This window comes from Anoplolepis gracilipes, chromosome 8 (genome assembly GCF_047496725.1).
Source record: "Anoplolepis gracilipes chromosome 8, ASM4749672v1, whole genome shotgun sequence".
NCBI lineage: Eukaryota > Metazoa > Arthropoda > Insecta > Hymenoptera > Formicidae > Anoplolepis > Anoplolepis gracilipes.
The window spans coordinates 5,752,299-5,775,162 of NC_132977.1; the positions used below are offsets into that span (position 1 = coordinate 5,752,299).

At 35.7% G+C, this 22,864-nt stretch overlaps 1 protein-coding gene across 3 annotated transcripts; it reads left to right on the forward strand.

The window, feature by feature from the left end:
• The first annotated feature begins 85 nt into the window (after nucleotides 1-85).
• Nab (NGFI-A-binding protein homolog) lies at nucleotides 86-22,864 on the forward strand. 3 transcript variants are annotated; one of them, XM_072897157.1, is made up of 11 exons: nucleotides 86-2,171; nucleotides 17,122-17,223; nucleotides 18,115-18,252; nucleotides 18,696-19,027; nucleotides 19,404-19,631; nucleotides 19,873-20,123; nucleotides 20,309-20,411; nucleotides 21,384-21,454; nucleotides 21,748-21,859; nucleotides 21,964-22,020; nucleotides 22,086-22,292. In XM_072897157.1, exons 1-11 carry the CDS (start codon nucleotides 1,862-1,864, stop codon nucleotides 22,179-22,181), a joined length of 1,800 nt encoding a protein of 599 aa, XP_072753258.1. In that variant the 5' UTR covers nucleotides 86-1,861; the 3' UTR covers nucleotides 22,182-22,292. The 3 variants fall into 3 exon arrangements, 2 of the variants coding, with proteins under 2 accessions (XP_072753258.1, XP_072753257.1); XM_072897156.1 differs by lacking the exon at nucleotides 22,086-22,292 and adding an exon at nucleotides 22,300-22,864 and having other exon boundaries at nucleotides 90-2,171; XR_012047154.1 differs by lacking the exon at nucleotides 22,086-22,292 and having other exon boundaries at nucleotides 89-2,171; nucleotides 21,753-21,859.

Sequence of the window (22,864 nt, forward strand, 5' to 3'; positions counted from 1 at the left end):
ATCCCCTCATTCCCCCAGTCATTTCCCCGCCGTCATGAGGCGCGCAGGGGGCGCGTTTTTATGACAGCCACGACGAGAGCCGGGGAGGAGCTTATGTATACCACGACGACACCGGTAAGACGAGCGGAAGAGGAGAGATGAAGGAGGGGGAGAGGGAGACATGACGGTTTTCGCATCGTTCCTGTGGACCCCTGCACTGAGGAGTCTGCACAGAGCGCGATCTCTGGCCGATTCGCACGGCCACGCCTCTCGTGGCCCCGATGGATCGTCTCGGAATCGGTGCCCTAGTTAGATTTTAACCCCCTGGCAGGGGTTACAAGCTGCTGGGCAACGATGCTAATTATCCGCGAGCAAAAATCACAGAGATCGCTTTTGCTTTTTGACTTTAAGAACCTGATGCACATTTTAATTTTTAAAACTTGTGTGTTTTGTATATATTTATTAATTTCGATCAAAGAATATTATATTCGTTAAAAAAGATAAAATAATCTTTTTTCGTGAAAAATTTCATCAAATGTGATAAGAAATTCTTATAAATACAATAATTTTAGTAATGAATTAAGATTTAAATTTTTCAGAGAAAATATTTAAAACACTCCCGAAACAACATGCATAGCCAAAAAATATTCAGAGAACATCCTAAAGATATTTTTGAATGAGAAGATATCTTCAGAATGTCTTCTGAGAACATCTTTTGAATATATATGCTGTGTGGGTCTATGTTCTTCACATAAGGGATTAAAATTGATTTTATTTCATCAATATTGAAATGTAAAATGTAATAATTAATATGAAGCTCTAAATTAATCTCTGGTATTTCACACATTGGAAGGAAATTGCGAATTTTCCCGTCTCAAGTTCCCCGTCAACACTCTAAAATTATACGCAACATACAAAAGATAAACAAAAACAACACAGAGTACTTGCATATATGTACGATAATAATCCCTCGATTATTGACGCAGTCACTCTTGTTTACTATGCTTTGTCCATGACATATGGGATATGCCCTAGTTTTTTCTTTCATCTTCCACAGATTTTCATTTCTTGTACAATCGTTAGAAAATTAATGTTTCTAATTAATTTTTCATATATTTCGTATATAAAATCATCTTTTCTTTCAATTGTATTAACGACGAATTATTGAATTATTCTATACAATTTTCATGGCCCAGATCAACGGTGAATAAGTTAAATATTCTCCGATCGCATTGTCATTTACTTTGACAGCGTTTGACAGATTCCAGAGCTCGCGCGAGCCGCGCCGCGCCGCGCCGCTATTGGTGGGGGGTGGGGGTGCGTCGGTGCCGCTCGACGAGTGGTGGGGCAGCGCGAAAGATACGCTGTGTATTCATCGCGCGGCGCGCAATGTGTACCGCGCCAGCACTCGAAACGCGTCGGTGTCGCTGCTCCGTATGTGACGATCCTCTTTTTTTTTTTTGCACGTTCGTATATGGTGCGCGACTCTCGTTTCGCGCCTCGACGCGACGATTATCTCGTTTATTCTCAACGGTTGCAAGTCACAAAATTCGCAAGTCGTAATATTTCCTCTTTTCTCTTCTTTCTTTCTTTTTCTCGCGAGTTAACCTGTATAGCGTATATAAAGAACTGTCTCGTCGCGAGACGATGATACTCGCGATCCACGTGACGCGATAACGCGATCGAGGACACGATTTTGAAGGGATCCGCTCTCGCGGTTCATTGTTTGTCGCGCGCGTTTTATTTTTTTCGAGGTTGACGTAAACGCGCGGCAATCGAATGCGCCTCGTTGGATGCTACCGGCAGTGGTCGATCTGGAAGCCCGTGCTCACCGCGGTACCGTGAGCGGGTGCTGCAGACCCAGGTAGCACTGGTGGCGGCGATGGACGCGCGCGTGGTCGTCGGTGCGCCGGCCACGGAGGAAACGTCGGTAGCAGTGGCGGTGGCGGCGGCGGCGACGCGAGGCGTCGCGACGCCCTCGCCGGTACCCTCTTCCACGCCGAGTACCGTCGTAGCTGCTACCAGCAACGGCGGCGGCGGGACGACCGTCGTCGCGACGCTCGCGTCCGCATCCTGCGTCTCGCAGAATCCCGTCGTCGTGGTGGCCAACCCTTCCAGCAATCATCAACAGTCAGCCGGCGTGCCGGTCGCCGCCGTGCCCAGGATTCTCAGCAGAAATGTCAACGGCACCTGTAAGTTGCTTTCAAAATTATTTGCCGCGATTTAGCAATGTATCAAGAATCGTATATAAACGAGATATAATTGTGGGTATAATTGTGCATAAAAATTTATACAGGATGTTTGATATATTTTCAGTTACTTTTTTAAATAGTTTGCTTTTTTTTTTTTTTTTTTTTTTTAATAGTTATTTTGTTTTTTCACTCACAAATATAATAATCAAAATACAATAAGTGACAATATCTTATGAACGACTATTGAAAATATTAATTTTATTGCTTATTATATTGAATTTGTCGTAAAATACCTTACAAAATTACAGTAAAATAGATAGATTATTTTAATAAAAAAAAAAAAATAATAATAAAATTGTCGTAAACAACATTAAATGAAAAGTAATTTAAAATTTTCGTTTAAATCATAGATTTTTACATACATCTTGAACAAAATGACTCATTCAAAACCTCGAAAAATTTTTTTTATAATAACAATTATTTAAAAATAACTGAGTAGATATACTTAAACTAAACACTGTATATGTACGTATATCGATATAATTGTTTATGCATACGCGATATAGTATATATGTACGATTTTAAAACGTTCAAAAATTGATACGGTCATTAAATTGTTAATTGCTTTTCATTAACAATTAATAAATATGAAACACAAAAAAAGGAATAAAATATGTGTATAATTTTCGAGGCGATTCACGCATTTTGCTATTGTCAGATAAATGACGAAAGTTCTTGATTATGTATATAATTGTACCCGTAATTATTACATCAATCTTATAAATTACGTTTTATATACTCGTATACTTATAAAGAAGTAATAAAAAAAAGAAGAGATTTAAAATATGAGACTCATTGACTGTTTAATTTTATTAATTACATTAACATGTAATTATAAAGAAGAACACATAGTAGGATGATTGTATACATTTCATATCTATGATGTGTAAAACTAATGTGATGTATACTGTAAACATTATTATTCTCATATTGCATAATACATGATTAAATAATATTCAGAATTTTTTAAATCTATTTAAAAAATTTGGTTCTTTTTTTTAATATGCACATATAAACATGTATATAGACCTGTATTGTATAAATATGTATCAACTTTTATATAATGTATGTATTCTAAAATAAACACACGTAGGTAAAGTTTTAGTATAATATATATTTTTTTTATATTTTTTATTATATATTTATTATATATTTATCAAATTAGTAATAATTATTTTCCATTTGTGCAGTTATTTCTATTGATATTTAATGGCTATTGAATATAGAATCATGAGTATTAATTTTATTAAATAAGGATAATCTCCTTTAATATTCTAAATAAGAATATATTCAGCGCGATAACAGCCCAATTCTTGACAGCTTTTCGTTTTCCATTCGCTTGCTATATAATGCAACTTTTATAAAAAATTGATATAAACTTAAAAATTCTTATTCCTAGAAATTAAAGATAATTCGACAGTACTTCGACCTAGGAAGCTGTGGACAGTGTATAGACAAAAAGCAATTATTGCTCCGTGTACTACGGAGTAACTATTGAGGAGGCTACTCACATAGATTTTGATGTAAGGGGTTTAGCTGGTAGATCAGTTTATTTCCTCATTTCTTGTAGATTGGACCACTATTGTACTCATATATTCGCTAGCTCGTTTCTAAACCGTGCGCGCGCGAGAGTCGCATTTCTCGATCGCAAATGCTGCTCTCTCGCCGGTGGGTTTGGGCAAGAAACGTAATCGCCAGCAGTTACCTCCCGACGAAGCGAAGAAGTTTCGACCGAGGAGCTATCGTGGGCTATCGCGCTTTTGCGTGTATGTGTGTTTTGTGTGTGTATGTGTCTCTCTCTCTCCCCCCTATCCCCCTTTCTCTCTCTCTCTCTCTCTCTCTCTCTCTCTCACTCGTCAAAAAACTAGATGAGTCATGCCGGCGATAAAAAGCTCGCAGTTCTCTCTCTTTCTCTCTCGCGTCAGAAAAACAAGATTTTTCTTCTTCCATCTCGACGAAACTGCAGACGAGCTCTTCTTCGTCTACTTGGGGCGTTTTACCGCGCGACTCGGTGCATCGCGATAAAAAGCGCTCGACCGAGTTCGATATGTCGCTTGTTTCGAAAATTCTTTGGGACGTGACTTTTTACATCGTTATTTATCGCTTTCGTATAATGTTCCTCGATCTTTTTCTTTCTGCCAAGAATCGGTTATTGTTGTTGCTATTGTTGTTGTTCTCTCATATATCGACATAGTTTGATAGAAGTTTTCTTCTCTCTTTCTTCCTCTCTTGCCAAGATGTAATTATATTATTCTGTGTGATTGAAACTAAATTGAAAAAAAAAAAAAAAAAAAAAAAAAAGAAAAACCAAAGTGGTATAATTTCATAAAAGCGCTATGATTAAAAGTAGCATATCGCACAACACGATACTATGTAACGCCCCTGATGCTTTTTGCGGGAAATGTTTACCGTTTCTACTAGCAACATTAGCATGACAAAGCGGGAACAAGCGAAGCGAGTAATTAGTAAACAGCAAAAACATACTCATTAAAAACATAATATTTTTATCTCTCGAGGCATATTTTACTTACGAGATTCGATAATGTTATCAAATTTTCCCGATGATATTAATACGTGCAACGATCAATCGAGACTGCCGTGCTTTCAGTATATCTTGGAGCATTTTTGACATCGAGATTGATGACAATATTTCGTGCACTCGAGTATGCTGAATATTCTACCTATATACTCGTCCATGCTAAAGATTCGTAACAACACAGTTTCAATTATATGTTTTACAATTTTATTAACACTTGAACGATCTGTTTCGATGTCTCGCGAGCGCGTTCTCGCTCTGTCCATTCGCGCGATGCGGCATGACTCACGGCGTGCAAAACCGTGCAGTTTCTTCCGCCGGCATGGCCAGCGTGCAAGTATTGCGCGCTGCGTTTTTGCCGATTTTTTACAAACAGCCGATCCGGCGCAGTCATGTAAGCGTGTTGACTATGTACCATCGACTACGACGACGGTGACGATGTACGTGGCAAAAAGCACGTGGTTTTGCCCGCGATATTTCTGCGAAAGACGAAATTGCGACAGATGCAATGCTCTCTCTTTCTCTCTCCAATTTATTTTTATCTTTTTTCCTCTCTTATATTTTTTTTTCTAAGACGATTACATTCAATAATTTTATTTCACTGATAGATATTTATTTATTTTTTTTTTTTTGTTCATTTGCGTATATATTATAATTATATTAGGTTGTCATTTTTAGATAAAGATACTTTCAGTCAAGTATGAGATTATTAAGACAGATCAAAGTTAGTGTAATTATGCGCCGCGTTATTATTACTACACGACGGTCTGATAGGCGACATTATACATTTTATACGGGATAAAAAGGGGCTCATATCGACGCCGGAGCTGCTGGCGCTGATGCACGGCGAAAAAGCTCTCGCTTTTTTGCGGCAAGTTTGCCGTGTACTCGTGCCTTCGCTTAAGAAAACTTGGCGAGCGTAGCTTTTTTGCGTCGGGCATAAGAGAGCTCGACCACTCTCTGTGTTCGCTCGCATTCTCTCTCTCTCTCTCTCTCTCTCTCTCTCTCTCTCTCTCTCTCTCTCTCTCTGTCGTTACATATAACAACGTCGGAAAATTTGCGCCGCCGATCACGTGGATTTCTGTATAAAAAAGGAAAAAAAAAGTCAAGTCAAACGCGCGATGCGATTAATCGCGTAAAAAAAAAACTTGTCTTTACCTATATAATTTTTAATTAGCATTAGCATTGAAATACTTTTTATGATTGATGACTGCTTTATATCCACAAGGCATTATTAACATTTATTTATTTTCAATAATCTCAGGAAGTGATCGTAATATTAAGTTTTTTTTTCAAATTTTTTAAAATATTAGTACATAACTCTTTGATGAAGTATCTAACATTGAAAATGTTAATCATAGTTTACTGTGTCGATTTAGATATGCGAATGGTTCGTCTCATTAACCATGCTGATTGTGAGTATAACCGATAGAGCCTTGTCGGACATTATTGCGCTCATTACGGTCGTTCGCTCAGTAGTCATTAATATTTTCACCTTATCTTTTGCCGCTTTATAGCCATTTTTCTCTCCAATGTCTCGCCCTAATAACGCCTCTACATTTGGCGATAGAAATTTTCATAATCGTTTCTCGATTATGTTCCTTTCATTACACGAACTCTTCTCACGTTCGCCTTTTTTATCGAATACTACTTATTGTTAGAAGAAAAGTATATTAATATTTCATATTTATATTTATATAAATTATTAAATGTACATAATTATACTTTATATAAGCTGTTAGATGTATATAATTTTGAAAAAAAGTTCAATATGAAATTTAATATAAGCAATATGATTATTATTAAAATACACTTTATTGCATTAAAATTAAAAAAAAAAAATTTAGAAGAAATATATGAATAATTCGATATTAATTTCTTTATTAGTCATGCAAAGATTATTTTTTTTATATTGTAAAATCTAAAATGGATGTTTTATTTGTTATTTTTTTAGCTTCTTTAGAAAAAATTAAGAGAAAGCCCCACAGTGTCGATCGTAAGAAAAAAAAAGAAAAAGAAAAGAGAGAGACATTTAACTGCAATATTTCAAGCATGCGAAAAAAGGTGCTCATTATTATCAATAGCAGTACTTGCAGAAACATTAACATTAATAACGCAATATAATGGGAAACTGGTGTGACATGATAATAACGCATGCCTAACTTACGCAATCAAAACGCAGCTGCTTATACCGAGGCGTTCTCCTTCTGATCGAATCAATCTGGGTTTTATATACGTTCACGCCCGGTGGACGACCGTTCGCGATCCAGAATCAAAGAAAATCCTCCGGAGAACCTAATCTGAATACGATCACGGTGCCGAGGTACGAGCGGTGGGTGGTTGCATTCGAATAAGCGCCTAATTCGAGAGACGAATATGAATGGGGGTTCGCGGCTCTTGTACAAAGACGAGAACGGTACGCCTTTCCGTTTGTACATCTTATGCTGACCGACCGTTGCGAGAGCCGCAAAGTCTCCTCATCCTTTCAGCAGGGAGGTTTCATCTGCCTGGGCAAATAAATCTAGATTCTTTATGATTTTTTTTATGAAAGCAATTAGGCTTATGCTAGAAATTGTTTTATTTTTATTCATTTTTTAAATTTATTACCTATATTATAAGATTTTTTAATTTTTATGGACAAAATTTAAATTTTTTATCGTTGAATTTTGGATCACAATTATATTTTAAAATTTAATAAAAATATATATAGTTTATAGAATAATACAACAAAGTTACCATAGTATATAAATTTTTAATTCTAATAAATATTTTTAAAAATATATTTTTATTTGTGTATTTTTTTTTCGTATATTTCGATGTTTGAAAATCTCTCTACTTGGTATAATAACGACTAATAAGTGTTCACAATCGTCTAGAATATGATAGATAACGATCATCCCTTATTCTCATCACCGGCTTTGTTTCTCTTTTGCGTTTCTTGAATCCATCGCGTTCCCACAGGAGCGCGTCGAGGTGCGCGAATAAATTAAAAGGCTTGCGGGCCTCAGTTGCACACCCTGTCAACGGACAAAGGGCGACGAGACTCCCTGTTTGTCTGCATTTTTTTTTGTTCTAAGCGATAATCCGGCAGGGCGATGCTCGGATGCGCCCGCGTCTGTTCGTATCTGTTTTCGGAGTCCATCCGAACCTCTCCCCGATGACCCGCGAACTCTCCATCTTCCCCTTTCGTTCGACACGTATATGCATATCACGGTCCTTTAGTGCGAGATAGCGATAGAACGCGAAAAAAAGAAGAAACCGGTTGGAAGAAGGGAGAAAAAAAGTGGAAGCCTCGGGAGGAATTCCGGTGCGCTGCTATACCTCCTCTCTGTTCCTTTCCCGTCGAGTTTTTGTCTCCGTGGAGGACGTTCTTTCGGTTTTTGCCGCCGTGGGGGCCCCCGCGACGATGACGACGACGGGGGCAACTTTTTCTCCGTTTTATACTCGGGGCCGTTCGATCTGCATGAGTCACACGCGAAGATATTACGTTCGCTCGTCGGGATGAAGGACGATGTCTTTCTAGAATATCCCACGATCAGTCATTTCCTTCAAGTAGTACGATTACTTGTTTTATCCCGATAAGGGACTCGCTTACGTCATTCATTTATAAAAATGCGGACTTGTAGATTTTTCCGCTGTACATTAGAAATCACTGAAATTGATTACACAATATATTGTACCGTATAGTAATTTTTATATTATATAATTTTTTTTCTCTCTATAATTTTATTATTATCATATTTCATATATTATTAAAGTTTTCCTTATGTATTTTACAGTTAAATTTTTTAATGTACACTTTTAACGTTTATAATTTAATTCATGATTGATTCTCGATTGCTGACATATTCTTAGTTTATGAGATAAATGCGTATGAATGATGACGGGATCTGTACCGCCTAGTTGACTACAGGTGTAGATACAGATTAACGTTGACAATGGACACGTCGATTAGTTCCCGCAGGTGATGAGCTCGTTCACTGAAAAAAAAGAACCCCTCAGCAGCTAACCCTTTCGTTTCTACGTTAAAAAAGGGTCTTCCGTAAAAGAAAAAAATCATTTATTCAAAAGAGATCTGTGGGAAACCGGCTTTTTATAGTCTCTCAATAACATTTTTATTTAAATAAAAAAAACTTTTTCTCCTTGTATGTGTGTTGTGTGCGTGTCTAATAAAACTTGAGAGCAAAGCATGAGATAAAGATTAGATAACTTTTTATTTTCAATGGATTATTGTTTAAACAAATATCTCACTTCATTAATATAATGATAGAAGTAAAAACTACACAGTAATTGTATTCCTTTTATAGATACATTAATTGACTCGAATTGTTGAGATATTGCTAAAAAAAATATAGTTAATATAAACAAGTGAAACATTATTATAATATGAAAAATGAAATTACATGAAAATAATTATTATTCAGTTATAAAAACACGAAAAAATTGTTGATATATTCACAAAATACATTTTGAAACACACGAGAAATTAAAAATCCATAATTATATACATCATTGATTTATTTTTTGGAAAATGTCAAGAAAGAAACCTAATTTTGTTATTCTCAATCAGGCTATAACTTTTTCCAAAATCCAATATTTTTAAGTCGACCACTAAATTCGTTTATTTTTTTTATATCTTAACATGCATTTATTGCTTGACATATTTAAATATATACGTCAATGTTAATAAAAACTAAGCATTATACATAGGAGAGAAAGAGAGAGACTACAAAGTATCTAGACTTGTTCATATCGACTAAAAAACTTATTGAATAAAAGACTTTAAGGACATTTTTTTACAAATATTCTTTATTGTTATTGCGCACAGAGAAATGCATTATTCACAATTTTATTTGTTTATAATATTTTAATGAATCTGAGACATGTACGTAACTGTTTAATAATTATTATGTTGCAAATTTATGTCTTTTATAAAATAAATATTGGATTAATATTAATTAATTGTATTTTATTTTATTAAAGCTGTTTTTATTTTATTAAAAGTATATTTTATTTTTGCTAAAAATTTGATGTGTGCAAAAAATTTGTATAAATAAAAATAAAAATTTTTTTTCTTAATTTAATAAATATAATTACAAGTTGCCTTAATATTTTCAAGATAGTGACAGTGAACATTTCATGATGTCTTTAAAATGGCGCATATTGTACCTTCGAAATAATAGGGCCGTTCAACCAGCAATCGGAGAAAGTGTGACGTAAGACAGAGTGGTTTACCCCTCACGGAGGGGTTGGAATATGGGCCGCACCCTTGTGACTTAAGATCGCACATCCGACCAATACCTATGACGATTTTAAACGACCTCCATTAAGAAACCGTTTAGTACTTTCAACAAGGATAAATAATCTATTTGCAAAACAGAGTAATAAACTTTATTCCGAACAATTAATTATTTGATATATTTTTCAATGATTTATTTTTTTAATTCATCAAAACGCGCATCTATGAATCTTTCATTTAATTTTATATTTTATAATTTGTCCTGAAAAACTTAATTCTTGGATTTACATTTTACTTGTCAAGTAGATATATATGGTACAAGACATAATATTATATTTAGATGTATTTGTTATAATATAGAAAATTGATAGTACCGTTAATTCCGTTGATCCATAATTTATGTTTATCTCATAATCTTTTAAAGTATACATTACGACTCTTCGTGTACCTAACATATACTTTTCTTATCATTTCGATATCTTCGGTTTCTCATTAATCGAGCGATAACCCACTTTTTTCTTATACTCTTTCAAGGGGTGAGTCGTTTCTTGAACGTCTTGAGAGGAGAGTTTTGGCGCGGTTTGAGGAAGCGATGAGAGAGCCAAAAGAGAGAGAAATAGATGAAAACAAAGACACATTGTACGAGAGATAGAGGAAGAGTAAGAGAGAACAAGGGGAAGGATGTGGGGGCAAGGAACGACAAGCGCGCACGAGTGGTGGTGCAAAGTGGCACAAGGTATAAAAAGAGGAACGGGCGTGTAAGGGGCTGCTGTAGCGAAGCGGGGTAAAAGGCCGCGAAGGATAAGGAACGAGGCTGAGGAGAGCAGCCCGAGAGTAAAGCGCGCGAGGCGAAGAGGAGAAAGGGGATAGGGAAAGATTCGAACGGCGAGTCAGTCCATCTGCCCGATGTTTTGTACAGGGGAAGGGTTGGAGGGAGGGAGAAAGGGGCAGCGCGCGGGGTGACAAAAACTTACCTAACCCTTCCTTGATTACAATGCCGGCAAAAAGCGAAATACTAACCGCCGCCGCGCCGCTCCGCGCCGCATCGCGCTAAGGAGAGGAGAGGAGAGGAGAAGAGATAACAGAGCAAAGAGAGAGAGAGAGAGAGAGAAGGCAGTGCGCGCTCCTAAGAAACTAGACTCGTTTTTGCGAGACCAGAGGCGAGCGGAGGAGAGCGTTCGTTCTCCGTAAAGTATCGGACAAAGAACGTGCACCACTAACTCTGTCCCCCCCTCCCTCCCCCGTCCGTCTCTTGCCACTCCGACAAACCTTGGTTCCATCGTGTCCATGCTCCGGGCGCCTCCGACTCGCCCCCGTTTATACTCCACGTACGTCTCTCTTTTAGTCTGTGACCTTTTCGCCCTCCCTTCTTCTTCTTCTGGCTTTCTTTCACCCCTGCGCGCGCCTCTTCCCTTCTTTTCGTTTCCTCTTTTCGCCCCATTATCTTCGTTCCTCTCGTCCATCCGTGTATTCACCTTAAGCATGAATTTCGCAGCTCTCTGACAAGTATACTTGTTTTCCGTGATTCACGACGGGTAATAAATCAAATCAGATTTATTCGTTTGAATAAAATTTTATTTGTTAATTACATTTTTTGTTATTCCAACTACTTGCATTATTTATGTTAGAATTGACACTAATAGCGATAATGTTAGTAAATAATATTGGAGTATCTAATTAATCAATCTCGCGTGGATTATTACTCTTTTTTTTTTTTTTTTTTTTTTGTTTGCTGATAACTTTTCACGCGGTGGAAAAAGTATCGTTGTTATCCTGCGTTTGTAATATTGTCTGTAACGAATATTGTGTCTTTTTGCCAATGAAAGAGGTATGTATAATAAAAATGACAGGCACACGCTTATAACGAAATTGACATGGTCCAGCGATTTCTCTTTTTCGCAATCGCTGTGTCATCGATTACAACCTTGATATCAAACGATATTTCTTTATTCTCACAAGGAACTCGATAGAAACCGAAAGAATTTAATTAAGTTTAATTTTCTATAGAAATGCGAGAAAGGACTTTCCGTTCTTTCTATCATAAACATGAGAATTTTTCGCTTTATATTGTTTAAGACGTTCAGTTTTACAAAATTATTCTCGATTAGTTTTATAGAATAGTTTAACAATTTAAACATTACGAATTTCCTGCTTAAATTGTTTAAATATTTGAATTGCTTAATGTTTAAAATTCTATATCTTTCTTTTTATTTCTACTTCTCTTTCAAACTACTGTTTGAACAATTTAATCACACAATTTATTCGAATCTTTTGTGTCCGAGTCCTGGTCTCGAATTCGATTCGTGGCAATCGTCATTTGACTCCCGTAGCGACAATTCGGTCTTCTTTCGCCACGGGATATCGTCATGGTGATTTTCTTGGGGAATCATTTTCTCCCTCGCGAGAGCAATCATGGAGTCGAACTCGCGCGAAAAAGGGATAATCTACTCGACGATGTTCCCGCAGGATTCGAAATGCTTTTCTTTCACCGGTTATAGTTAACCCTTTGCAGTCCTATGTCAAGTCTCTCGACATCACATTTCGTTTCGACCGGTCCTATGTCGAGTCTAGACATAAGAAAATTTAATTATTTACAAACATTTTCTATAATAATCGCGAAAATGTTCCTTATAGGTATTATTATGTTGCACACATCTTCTTTTTTTTTTTTTTTTTGTTATGCGTGTTATATAATCTAAAAGATTACTGAAAAAATGCGAAAAAAATATTCAAGCGGTAAGACAAAAATGGAAATAGCTTAATTACGCGTTCTGCTGGAATGAAATTTATTTAATATAACGCATCAGTTTTACGCTTTTTACGCTGTTTTAAATTTTTATTCTTATCCTCATGTGATTTATCACTGTCAATAATATCGATACTACCGTATAATTATTAACTGCGATTAAATGCATAATAATCCGATATTATGCAGCAAAAATGAATGAGAGATTGATAGCAAAGAATTTTGTTTCCTCTCTTGTTCCGCGAGATTAGCCCATTCTTTTCTTTCTATATTATTCGAAATTTCATTTTCTTCTTCGTAAAGGACGCCCAAGTATCGAGCGAGCGGTCCGTGTGTGACTCACACATTCGCCATTTCTTAATATTATAATTATACCGGAAAACATAATTAAGGTGCGGTTTTTTGCGCTTGCATTCGTCGCGTCACACGGACTATGACGGTTATATGCGCATCACGGAGAGTTCGGATTCGCTTCTGATTTAGCGCGCCGCCGCGCCGTTTCTCTTTTTCGCCGTGGCCGCGTCTAATCTGGTTCTCCTTGCGAATGCCTCTCCGTTTTTCTCCATCTCCGGGCATCGAGAACTTGGGTTAATTCTTGGCACAATGATCGTAAAACATATCCAAGGATAGAAAACAATGGTAATCCCGCAGTTGTCGGCACGACACACACACACACACACACACACGCGCGCGCGCGCGCGCGCGCGCACACATACACACGTGGCGACGATTCCGCGGCGTGGAATTTCTCCGTTTCGGAATTCGCGTTTCTCTTTTTCCAACGAACAGGTTTAAATATTTGTTCTACCCCTGTCATGAATAAAATTACAAACGACACTCTATTGCCTGGTATATTGGAACATGATTAATAAATCACAATTTTTTTCCTCTTTCTCTTTCGCATCTTAATTTTTTATAGAATATATTATATAATATTGTATAATATTATATATAATTATTATATATAATATATAATTTTATAGAATATATAATATAGGAATTATTAATTATATTAATATAGAAATTACATTATTTGTATTAGATAATAATGTAGATTATTATATTATTTATCAAAATATACATATAAAGGATGAAAAACACTTTTTTTTTTTTTTTTAAATAACATACTAAATTTTTCTATAATTTGGATTATAAATGGATTATAAATAACATAAAATTTTCCGATAGAAAACCAACAACGCTCGATTCTATATCGCACGCAGCTACAATCTCCGGCAGTTTAATGCGAAAATGAAATTTATCCAAATGACGTCCATCTCTGTGAATTTATATCTTCTCTTTGTTACGATCAGTTTTTTTCTCCTTTCGAAAATCGCTGGACCGGTGCCGCAGCTCGTCGTTGTCTATAGAAAACGTACGGATCGCGACGACGAGGACGACGACAATGACAACGATGACCTGGGTACGCGAACCTCCAGGGTTTCGCCGCGGTGGGATCAGGTTTTTCTCGCCGTCGCGACGCGCCTCTCCGCCTCCGGACCGCGTTCGCGTTCCCGGCCGACAAAAACGGGCCACCCCGTGCCAAAAAAGTCGTTATGTAAATGCGCCGCGGAAGCCCGGCCTAGACCGCGCCGATGTTCTGTTGGTCACAGGTATATACAGGCTGAATCGTGCAATTCGATCACCCTGTGACGATTTTCAGTTTGAAAAAGCGAAGGTGATCGTGAAAAAAAAAACTTGGAGAAGAAAAAAAGAAGCGATCGAATAAATTTCCTGAAAGATACGATTCAATTTTGCGCACAGTCTTTCACGCGGGATTTCATTGCGAATTTCGTGAAAGGCTGCAGTTCTAACAACTTTATGTAAAATTGATCGGTGCGAATGATAAACACAATGGTAATTTTAGAATTGTAAATAGGTGAAATTTCTTGCTTACATAATAATATTCGGGAAATTCTGACTAAACTTGAATCGGTTGGAATAATCCAGCTGTGCTTTCAAAAACTTATTCCATCTCCAATTTTGAAATTAGGTCGAGTAAATAAATGCAGGATGAATTATTAATAAATTTAGCTAATGCGGCGTAAAGTTGATGATGAGCGGACGATTGCGCTTGTGGTTTTATTTTTTAACAAAAGCTCGATCGAAGTGTTATCGCGCGGATGACAGGCTTGTTAGTTAGATGATCAACAACGTGTATATCACATACGCGCGGTATTAATAAAGTAATGAAAACGAGAATAAGATGTCAGCGATGGCGATATAAATAAATGACAGGCAATAATAATGAGGCGCAAAGCGGGAATCGACGCAAAAACCGTGAAGAAAGTTCGTGCACCTTGTGCCTATGGGAATTTTTCGGATAAAGTGATTAAATCGGTGAAAATACAACATTCGCGATATCTGAAGACAAAAAGTGACAATTAATCATGAAACTTTTATTTTTTTCTTTTTAATTATTTTGTCCAAGAGTAAACGCAAACAATACACGCGCGAAAGGTATATTAAAATAATATTATATTTTAATTGAAAAAATATCCTAAAATGTGTTTTTAGTTATATTCCTGATCAATTTTTTCTTCTAGCAAAAATGTTAATATACAATTAATATTTAAATCTTTAACGATTAAAAATAAAATACTTTTAGCGCGAATCATAGAGGTTTATGTGTGATTAAATAAGTAATAAAATTATATTTTTTTATTTAATTTCAAGTGGACTTTATCAGAATTTTAATTTGAAACTCAACCATCAAATATAATCCGTAGATTAAAGAAAATAATTAATTTAAGAAATTCTATCGAAAGATAAATAAGGAATATATAAAAATTTAATGAATAAATCATAAAAAATATCTAATAATAAATTAGTACGAATGTCAATTATACTTCTCTCATAAATATCCTTCAAAATGCATATTTCGATCATACATACCTGGACGTTCTTTTTCTTCATTCGCCCCGCTATCGCTCGGCCGAACCGATTCTGCTGACCCAAGACACAGTAGCTTCCACGTAGATCCTTTTTTCGCAGGTCGCACAGTTCGCGCTAGAAAAATCTCGCGGAACAAGTCGCCACCCCGTCGTCGGGGACTTATTCGCGGGCCCCAGAGACCGCGCGCACGAGCGTGAGACCGGGATCCGGGCTCGTAATAAGACCCGCCGGCCAGTTTTTTTTACCTTTCGCTTTCTCTCTCTCTCTCTCTCTCTCTCTCTCTCTCTCTCTCTCTCTCTCTCTCTCTCTCTCTCTCTCTCTCCCCCTGTTTCCCTTCCTCCAGCCTCTTTCTTTGGCTTCACCCTTCGCTCTTCTCTCTGTGTCTCTACCCTCCTTCTCTCCAATGGCGCGGTACCGGTATTAATTTATACGCGGTACGTGTGTGCACGCCGCTTTTTCTCGCAGTTCCTCGAAATTTGCAAGAAACTAGTCGGACACTTCGGCGTCTCCTCTCTTGGACTCGCGTGATCGTGTCGATACGACGGCAACGACGACGACAATAATGATTGTGCGGCGGATGGTTGAAAAGGCGAGGGTGACTGTGGCAAACATGGTGCTTACGATGTAGATTCAAAATTTAATCTTTTCCCTAATTTACCTTGATCCAAAAAAAAGTATGTGTCCTCATAGTCTTATTATAATTTAAAAATTTAATAAAAAAATGTATGTATATATAATAAAAGATTAATATAAATATACAGATGTTTTAGTAATATCTCTTATTTTGATTGTTTAAAAAAATTAAATTACAGAGAAATCTGATCCTTAGGGTCAACTTTTTTTTTTTTGTACAAAAGTATCTTACCGATTGGTAATTAATAAATGTCAGAATCGAGATGCAATGTTCTTCAATGAAATGTTTGTAATCTTCTTGTTAATATTTTTTTGGCACTATATTTCTCAAATTGATTCACTACAATATTTATACATATACACGTACTTTTCTTCTTAGAAAAATTATAATTTCTTTTTGTTATTTTCCAGAAAATTAATAACATATATTATTAACGAAAAATACATTTAGGTAATAATATATAATAATACAAATAAATATATGCAATTAATAATATATAATAATAAAATATATTTCTATATGTCGAATGCTAAATTAATTTAATCCATTCATGTTCGTATCGAGAACCGGTTTGATTTATGTTCGCTGATCACAACATGAATGACTTTTATATGAACCTTTTTATATGAACTTTTACATGAAGTTATCTAACTACGACGTAATTAATTGTTGACTGTGAATGAAGAGAAGAAGGTGCAAAGATACAATCTACACAGCAATTATTACCGCTGTCAGCGCAAAACTGTACCGATTCGGAACCGGCAATTTCCACTGTTAATTGTACCGGAGACTCTCTTAATGAACCTCTTTAACGATCGTACAATACTATGCGATTTGCAGTAGTGCAGACGTCCGTGCCGCAGAATGAGGCTGAGTTGCAGCTGTACAGAGTGATGCAGCGCGCCTCGCTACTGGGATACTACGACACACTCCTTGAGATGGGTAAGTACATGATCAGAGCACATCTACGTCTACCCATATAATTTAGAAGGTATTTTAAAGAATAATTATGCATAAAATATACAATTCTACCTCTCTAAATGCAGTTTTAAATCTAGATTTGCATGTAAAGCGAGATAAATTGCATACAATTTTAGATATTACGCCTCTATCTGTAATCTTATAGAAATTATAAAAATAAAAAAAATAGTGTCAAAGGCAATTAGCGATTACAGAACGATAATAATTCAAACGTTTATATTCTTATTAATACGATATATAAGATGTATATATAATGTAATTCTGCCTGATATATTTATTTGTTACACATTTTTTATTGTAATGTAATGTTATGAATCAACTTAAATGAATATTTAAAATTCAATTGGAAAATTGGCGAGTAAGAGCAAAACGCATAATTGTTCCAAATTTTCTCACTATAATAAACGATGTTTAACGATGGACAGATATTATGATAATGATCTATAGGTGATTATACAGTTATATAGCTAAAAAACCGGTATTTCTCATATATTTTTTTTTTTTACGGTAAAGAAGGTCATAAAATTGACCGAAACGTTCGTTAGGAGAAGAGATTAAATTGTGACTTATCGTCAGAATAAATTATTATTGCGCACTAACTACAGCCTTTTACTCTTATTCGCCAATTTTCCAATTGAATTTTATATCTTATAAAGAGCTTATATATTATATTTAATTTATAAATGAATATTATAATATAATTAATTATTAGAAAAGAGAATTTTCAAGATTGTCTGATGCAGCTTCATTTTAAAAGTTCTGTAAGATATAAATTTATTTTTTTTTTTAACTGTGAATCTGAATGATAATCTAATGCTCATGATTTTACTAATACAGCATAATGTATTATAGGAGGCGATGACGTGCAACAATTGTGCGACGCAGGCGAAGAGGAGTTTCTAGAGATTATGGCGCTGGTCGGGATGGCGAGCAAGCCGCTTCACGTCAGGAGACTCCAGAAAGCTCTACAAGAATGGCTCACTAATCCTTGTAAAGTATAATTTATATGTTATGCAAGAGCTTCGAGTTTTATTTAAAGTATTATCGTGTAAATTTCGAATCTTACTATAAAATTTGAAGGTGAAAAATTTGGTGTCAAAATGAGATGAATCCACTTAAAAAATGAATACGTTATATAAATTATATAGATTATCTAATTCACGATACAATGACACAAAACATGGATTGAAAGTACTTTGTAGAAATTTTTTAAAATTAATAAACACAAATTGATGTGCCGTATATTAGTTTGAGAAATACACAATAAATTCTACAACAGCCTCTTTTTTTTCTCTACTTTAATAAGTAAGAGAGGTATATCAATTTTGCTCAGGCCCATCTCTTTGAATTTCATAACTTTGCAAAATTTGAAATTTTATGTCAATAATACATCATACATAATAAGAATCTCACGAAAATTCCTCATTTCGTAGCGTTGTTTCAAACTCCGGTTGTGCCGACAAATGCAACCGCCAAAAGTCCCGTCGCCGTTACCGTGGGTTTCGCGTGTGCGAGTCCGCGGTCGCAGATGCAGAGCCTGCCGACCAGTTTCACCGCCCAGACTTCTCAGACTTCCTTGACGTCGATGCCTTATGTAACGACGACGCCCCACGTGCCGCTGACGCCGCTGCCTTGTCGGAGCGCTAGCCCGGTCGTGCCGGTCACCAGTGTATCCGTACCGACGTCCTCTACAACCTTTCGCCAGAGCCCAAGCCCAAACACCTCTTTACCTTATACGACTACGCATAGTCCGAATGTGTTGCAGGTAAAGATCTCTTCAGAGATGCAATTTGAAAGAAACAAATCATCATTGATCGATGATATTACTAACTGATCTAACGTAAAAAGAGAAAAATTCGGTTAGTTGTAATCGTATTAATATTGAAAATATTAAAAAAACTGATTGATTAGTGTATTCAATCAAATTCGAACCAATATAATTGTTTTGAATCTCTTTGTGAGTCAAGTATGAATTATTAAATAAACTTTAGGTAATTTCAATTGTGCGTGTGGTCAGTGTTGAACTAAATGAATGAAGCAGTAAATAATTTGTAATTATATATTTTCAATGAATTTGTTTTTTTATTCCTACTATAGTCTTATATTCAGTTGAGTACATTTTATATGTTTGATATGTCAAGGTAGGAACGTGTGAATCTTCATGCGGCAGCGGCACGACGCCAAGCCCGAGCGGTGGCGGCGGTGGCGGTGGTGGAGGCGCACCTGCGAGCCCGACGCAACCGACGCCAACCCTCTTGCAGTCGCAGGTGCAACGGCTCGCCGAGGCTGCGGAGAGACTCGTCGCTACCATAAGGCCCCTTGATCCTAAGCCCCATAATGTGAAGAAAAAACTCTGCAAGAACTTAGAGGTGAATTCTAAACTGACGGCATGCTTTCCGGCGTATTCGAAATACAAAATGGATCTTGTAGACTGTCTACGGACGACTGGCTTTTAACGCTAGACATTTACATCCGCTAAAGAAAATCCTGATTGTACTCTTTATGAGCTAAATGACAATGTCCGCCTGATTTAATATTTAAAATTTTTAAATTATTAAGGAAATATTTTAAAAAATACTAAACTATATTTTTTGAATGTATATATTACAGATGGTAATGACGATGTCTGATAGTGATCCACGCAAAATGGATGAAATTCGAAAGTACGCGGCGATTTACGGTAGGTTCGACTGCAAGAGAAAGCCGGAGAAACCACTTACGTTACATGAGGTATCTGTGAACGAAGCGGCGGCGCAAATTTGCAGATTCGTGCCTGCCCTCCTCACCAGGAGAGACGAATTGTTTCCTTTGGCACGTCGTGTCGTCCGTGATTCCGGCTACCATTATTCTAAAAGCCAATAGTAAATATCATAGATTTATACAGACTTATATAGATTTATTAGGAAAATTCATAAATTTTATATTTAAAATTCAAAGTTGTAATTTCAACTGTTGAATATCATAAAAATTAATTCAATATTAATTTATCTAAAAGCTTATCAGATCTATCCTGAGGTTTACTGATTAAACATCTCAATGTTTGCAGCTTGTCGATGTTGAAATCACGCGAAAATGGGGAGGAGACCGATAACGAGCGTTCGAAACGCCGAAAGCTCGAGCTGGAGGGTGAGGGTGAAGACGTGACGCAGGTTAGATTATCTCGGCCACAAAAGTAGATCGTTCACTGTGCACTGATCTACCGCGTCCGCATGGTCGCTAATCACTAACTGTACGCCCGTCACGCATTAACCATCCGCACTTACTTGTATACGCGCGAAACAAAACGGATGCAAAAGGTCAAAAAAAAGGTCAAGTATAGTTGCGTGTGCATGGCTTGCACTTTTATTTGATTGAATCGAGAGCATCGTAATTTATTTGCTGGTCTTAGTAAATACCTACTTTCATATTATTTCATAATTTGCAATTTTGTATGTACAAATTGTAAAAAAATACACATACACGTACGCATGCACACACAGATACACGCGTGCGCGCATAAATTAATAGTATTTTATTATTCTCACCAAAGAATTAGCTGTAAATATACGAAAAATAATTCTACGTTTCTTTTTTTATTTATTCTTGGCTACTCTGTAATTTTATTATAAATTAAATTATTTTAACACATACATTTAGTCATAGTTTTTGTTATGGTTTTATAGTTTTGATTGCATGTGCTTGCACTAAATTTATTTATTTATATGTTTAAATAAATACATACATACATATATATATATATATATATATATATATATATATATATATATATACACAATATATGTAATGTATGAATATGAAGTTAGAGAACGTATGGGATTTTTCATAAAAAACTAAGGTGAGGTTCTTTTTTATTACATATTACTTGTCAGATTTAATGATAGAAATATTTAATTGTCGATTTCAAGGTTGGTTTTTTCAATACGACTTGCTTGGACTCTATGCTCTATGCCTGGTATCCCAAGTCGTGTTTATTTATTTATTTATGTAATAGCCTATCCATTTATATCTCTACTTATCTTGTGTTATTTTATATTTTCACATCTTTACTATATTATTTTCCTTCCTTCTTTTATACAATACAATTTGCTATTTCTACTGTCTGTAGCAGTTCACTGTTTCAGGAGGAATTGGACCTCCGTTGTTCCGGAACGGATATTAATAATTCTATTACGAGAAGACACAGATCATCAAGGTGATTATTTTTAGCTCAGACCTGAGTATACCTATTTCTCAATGTTTTTTCTGTATTAAGAATAATTTAACAATAAAATATAATGAGTAATTTAATAATAAAAATCAAAGCTATATTTAAATATATTGAGAAAAAAAGTTTTGTCAAGATATTTTGTGTATGTGTTGAGGAATTATTATATCTTTGAGATATATCTTCTACACAGATATCTTTACATCTTCCTGGTTACATTTTCCAATTTAATTTGCATACGATAAGTATATATTGATGTTCAGATATTGGCAATGTTTCAGTCCAGTTTGGAGGAAGAAGAATAACAATGGCATATTCAGTGCTAGCGTGGAGGAAATCAGTGATTCGGACAGTCAATTTTCATTCTCTAATGAAGAATCTTCGTCTATGCATGTAAATATAATACTAACGAAACATTCTATCTATACCGTAAATTTCCTTCACGTACTAAAGATTTCTGGATTAACCAGAGTAATGTGTATACGCGTGTCTTTCAGGATGCAAACGAGGCGGAGGCTGAAAACACCGATAAAGAAGGTGATTTTAATTTAAAGGTGAGCAGGAGATTCAATATTTTCGTTCTTTTCTATATTTTTCATCTTTTGTTATTCTCTTTTAGACATTAAAAAAACCTGTTGCAAAAAAGGAAAAGAGAAAAAAAACTAAATACATCGAACAAGTTTTTTATCCGCTCTTTTTTTCTGGTTACCCTTGAATAATGATGCATGATGAAAAAAAATAAACTCCGCCATATACTTGTTTAGAATAATGAGAGAGATAATGATCAGCGTCTCATTTATTATGGCTGTTGATTACGAGTAAATTATGCGTAGGTAATAGCCTCGCGCGGAGACAACATAATTGCCGTGGCGAATCCTGCATTAATGGAATGCAGTCATCCTGTAAAAGAGGAGCCCGCGGATGAGAAATCCACTCTGTGATATTACTTAGCATTATTTACTGCCGCACTCAACGTCACGATGGCTGGACCTGCTCATTACAGTTATCACGATCATCAATTGCGTCGATATATGTATTTGTATTTCATATGTTATCAAATAACGATAGCATTCATAATGATTGCTGAAATTTATTCGCTAGGATTTTCACACTATGTGATCGCGATCTCTTCCTTACGTTTGTTTGAATGATGTGAAAAATGTTTATAATACTGCCTCTCTGTTATCTGATTTTAGCGAAATATAAATACACGATGTTGTATAGATTACGAGTGTTTATAGAAAGAAAGAGTGAGAGAGAAAAGGCGATAGAAAATAAAAATATACTGTTTAAATCAAAAGATTGACTGAAGTATGTAGTATTATAAAATGTATATTCATAAGACTCTAAATATGTAAATATATATATATCTATAAAAATCTTTTTATGCATCTCTTG

What these genes read in the sequence shown, in the direction of transcription:
- Nab (XM_072897156.1), top strand. Translation starts at nt 1,862, where the DNA reads ATGGACGCGCGCGTGGTCGTCGGTGCGCCGGCCACGGAGGAAACGTCG. An exon ending in CAGAAATGTCAACGGCACCT is followed by an intron (nt 2,172 to 17,121) that starts GTAAGTTGCTTT and finishes TGCGATTTGCAG; the next exon opens with TAGTGCAGACGTCCGTGCCG. An exon ending in AGAAGACACAGATCATCAAG is followed by an intron (nt 21,455 to 21,747) that starts GTGATTATTTTT and finishes GCAATGTTTCAG; the next exon opens with TCCAGTTTGGAGGAAGAAGA.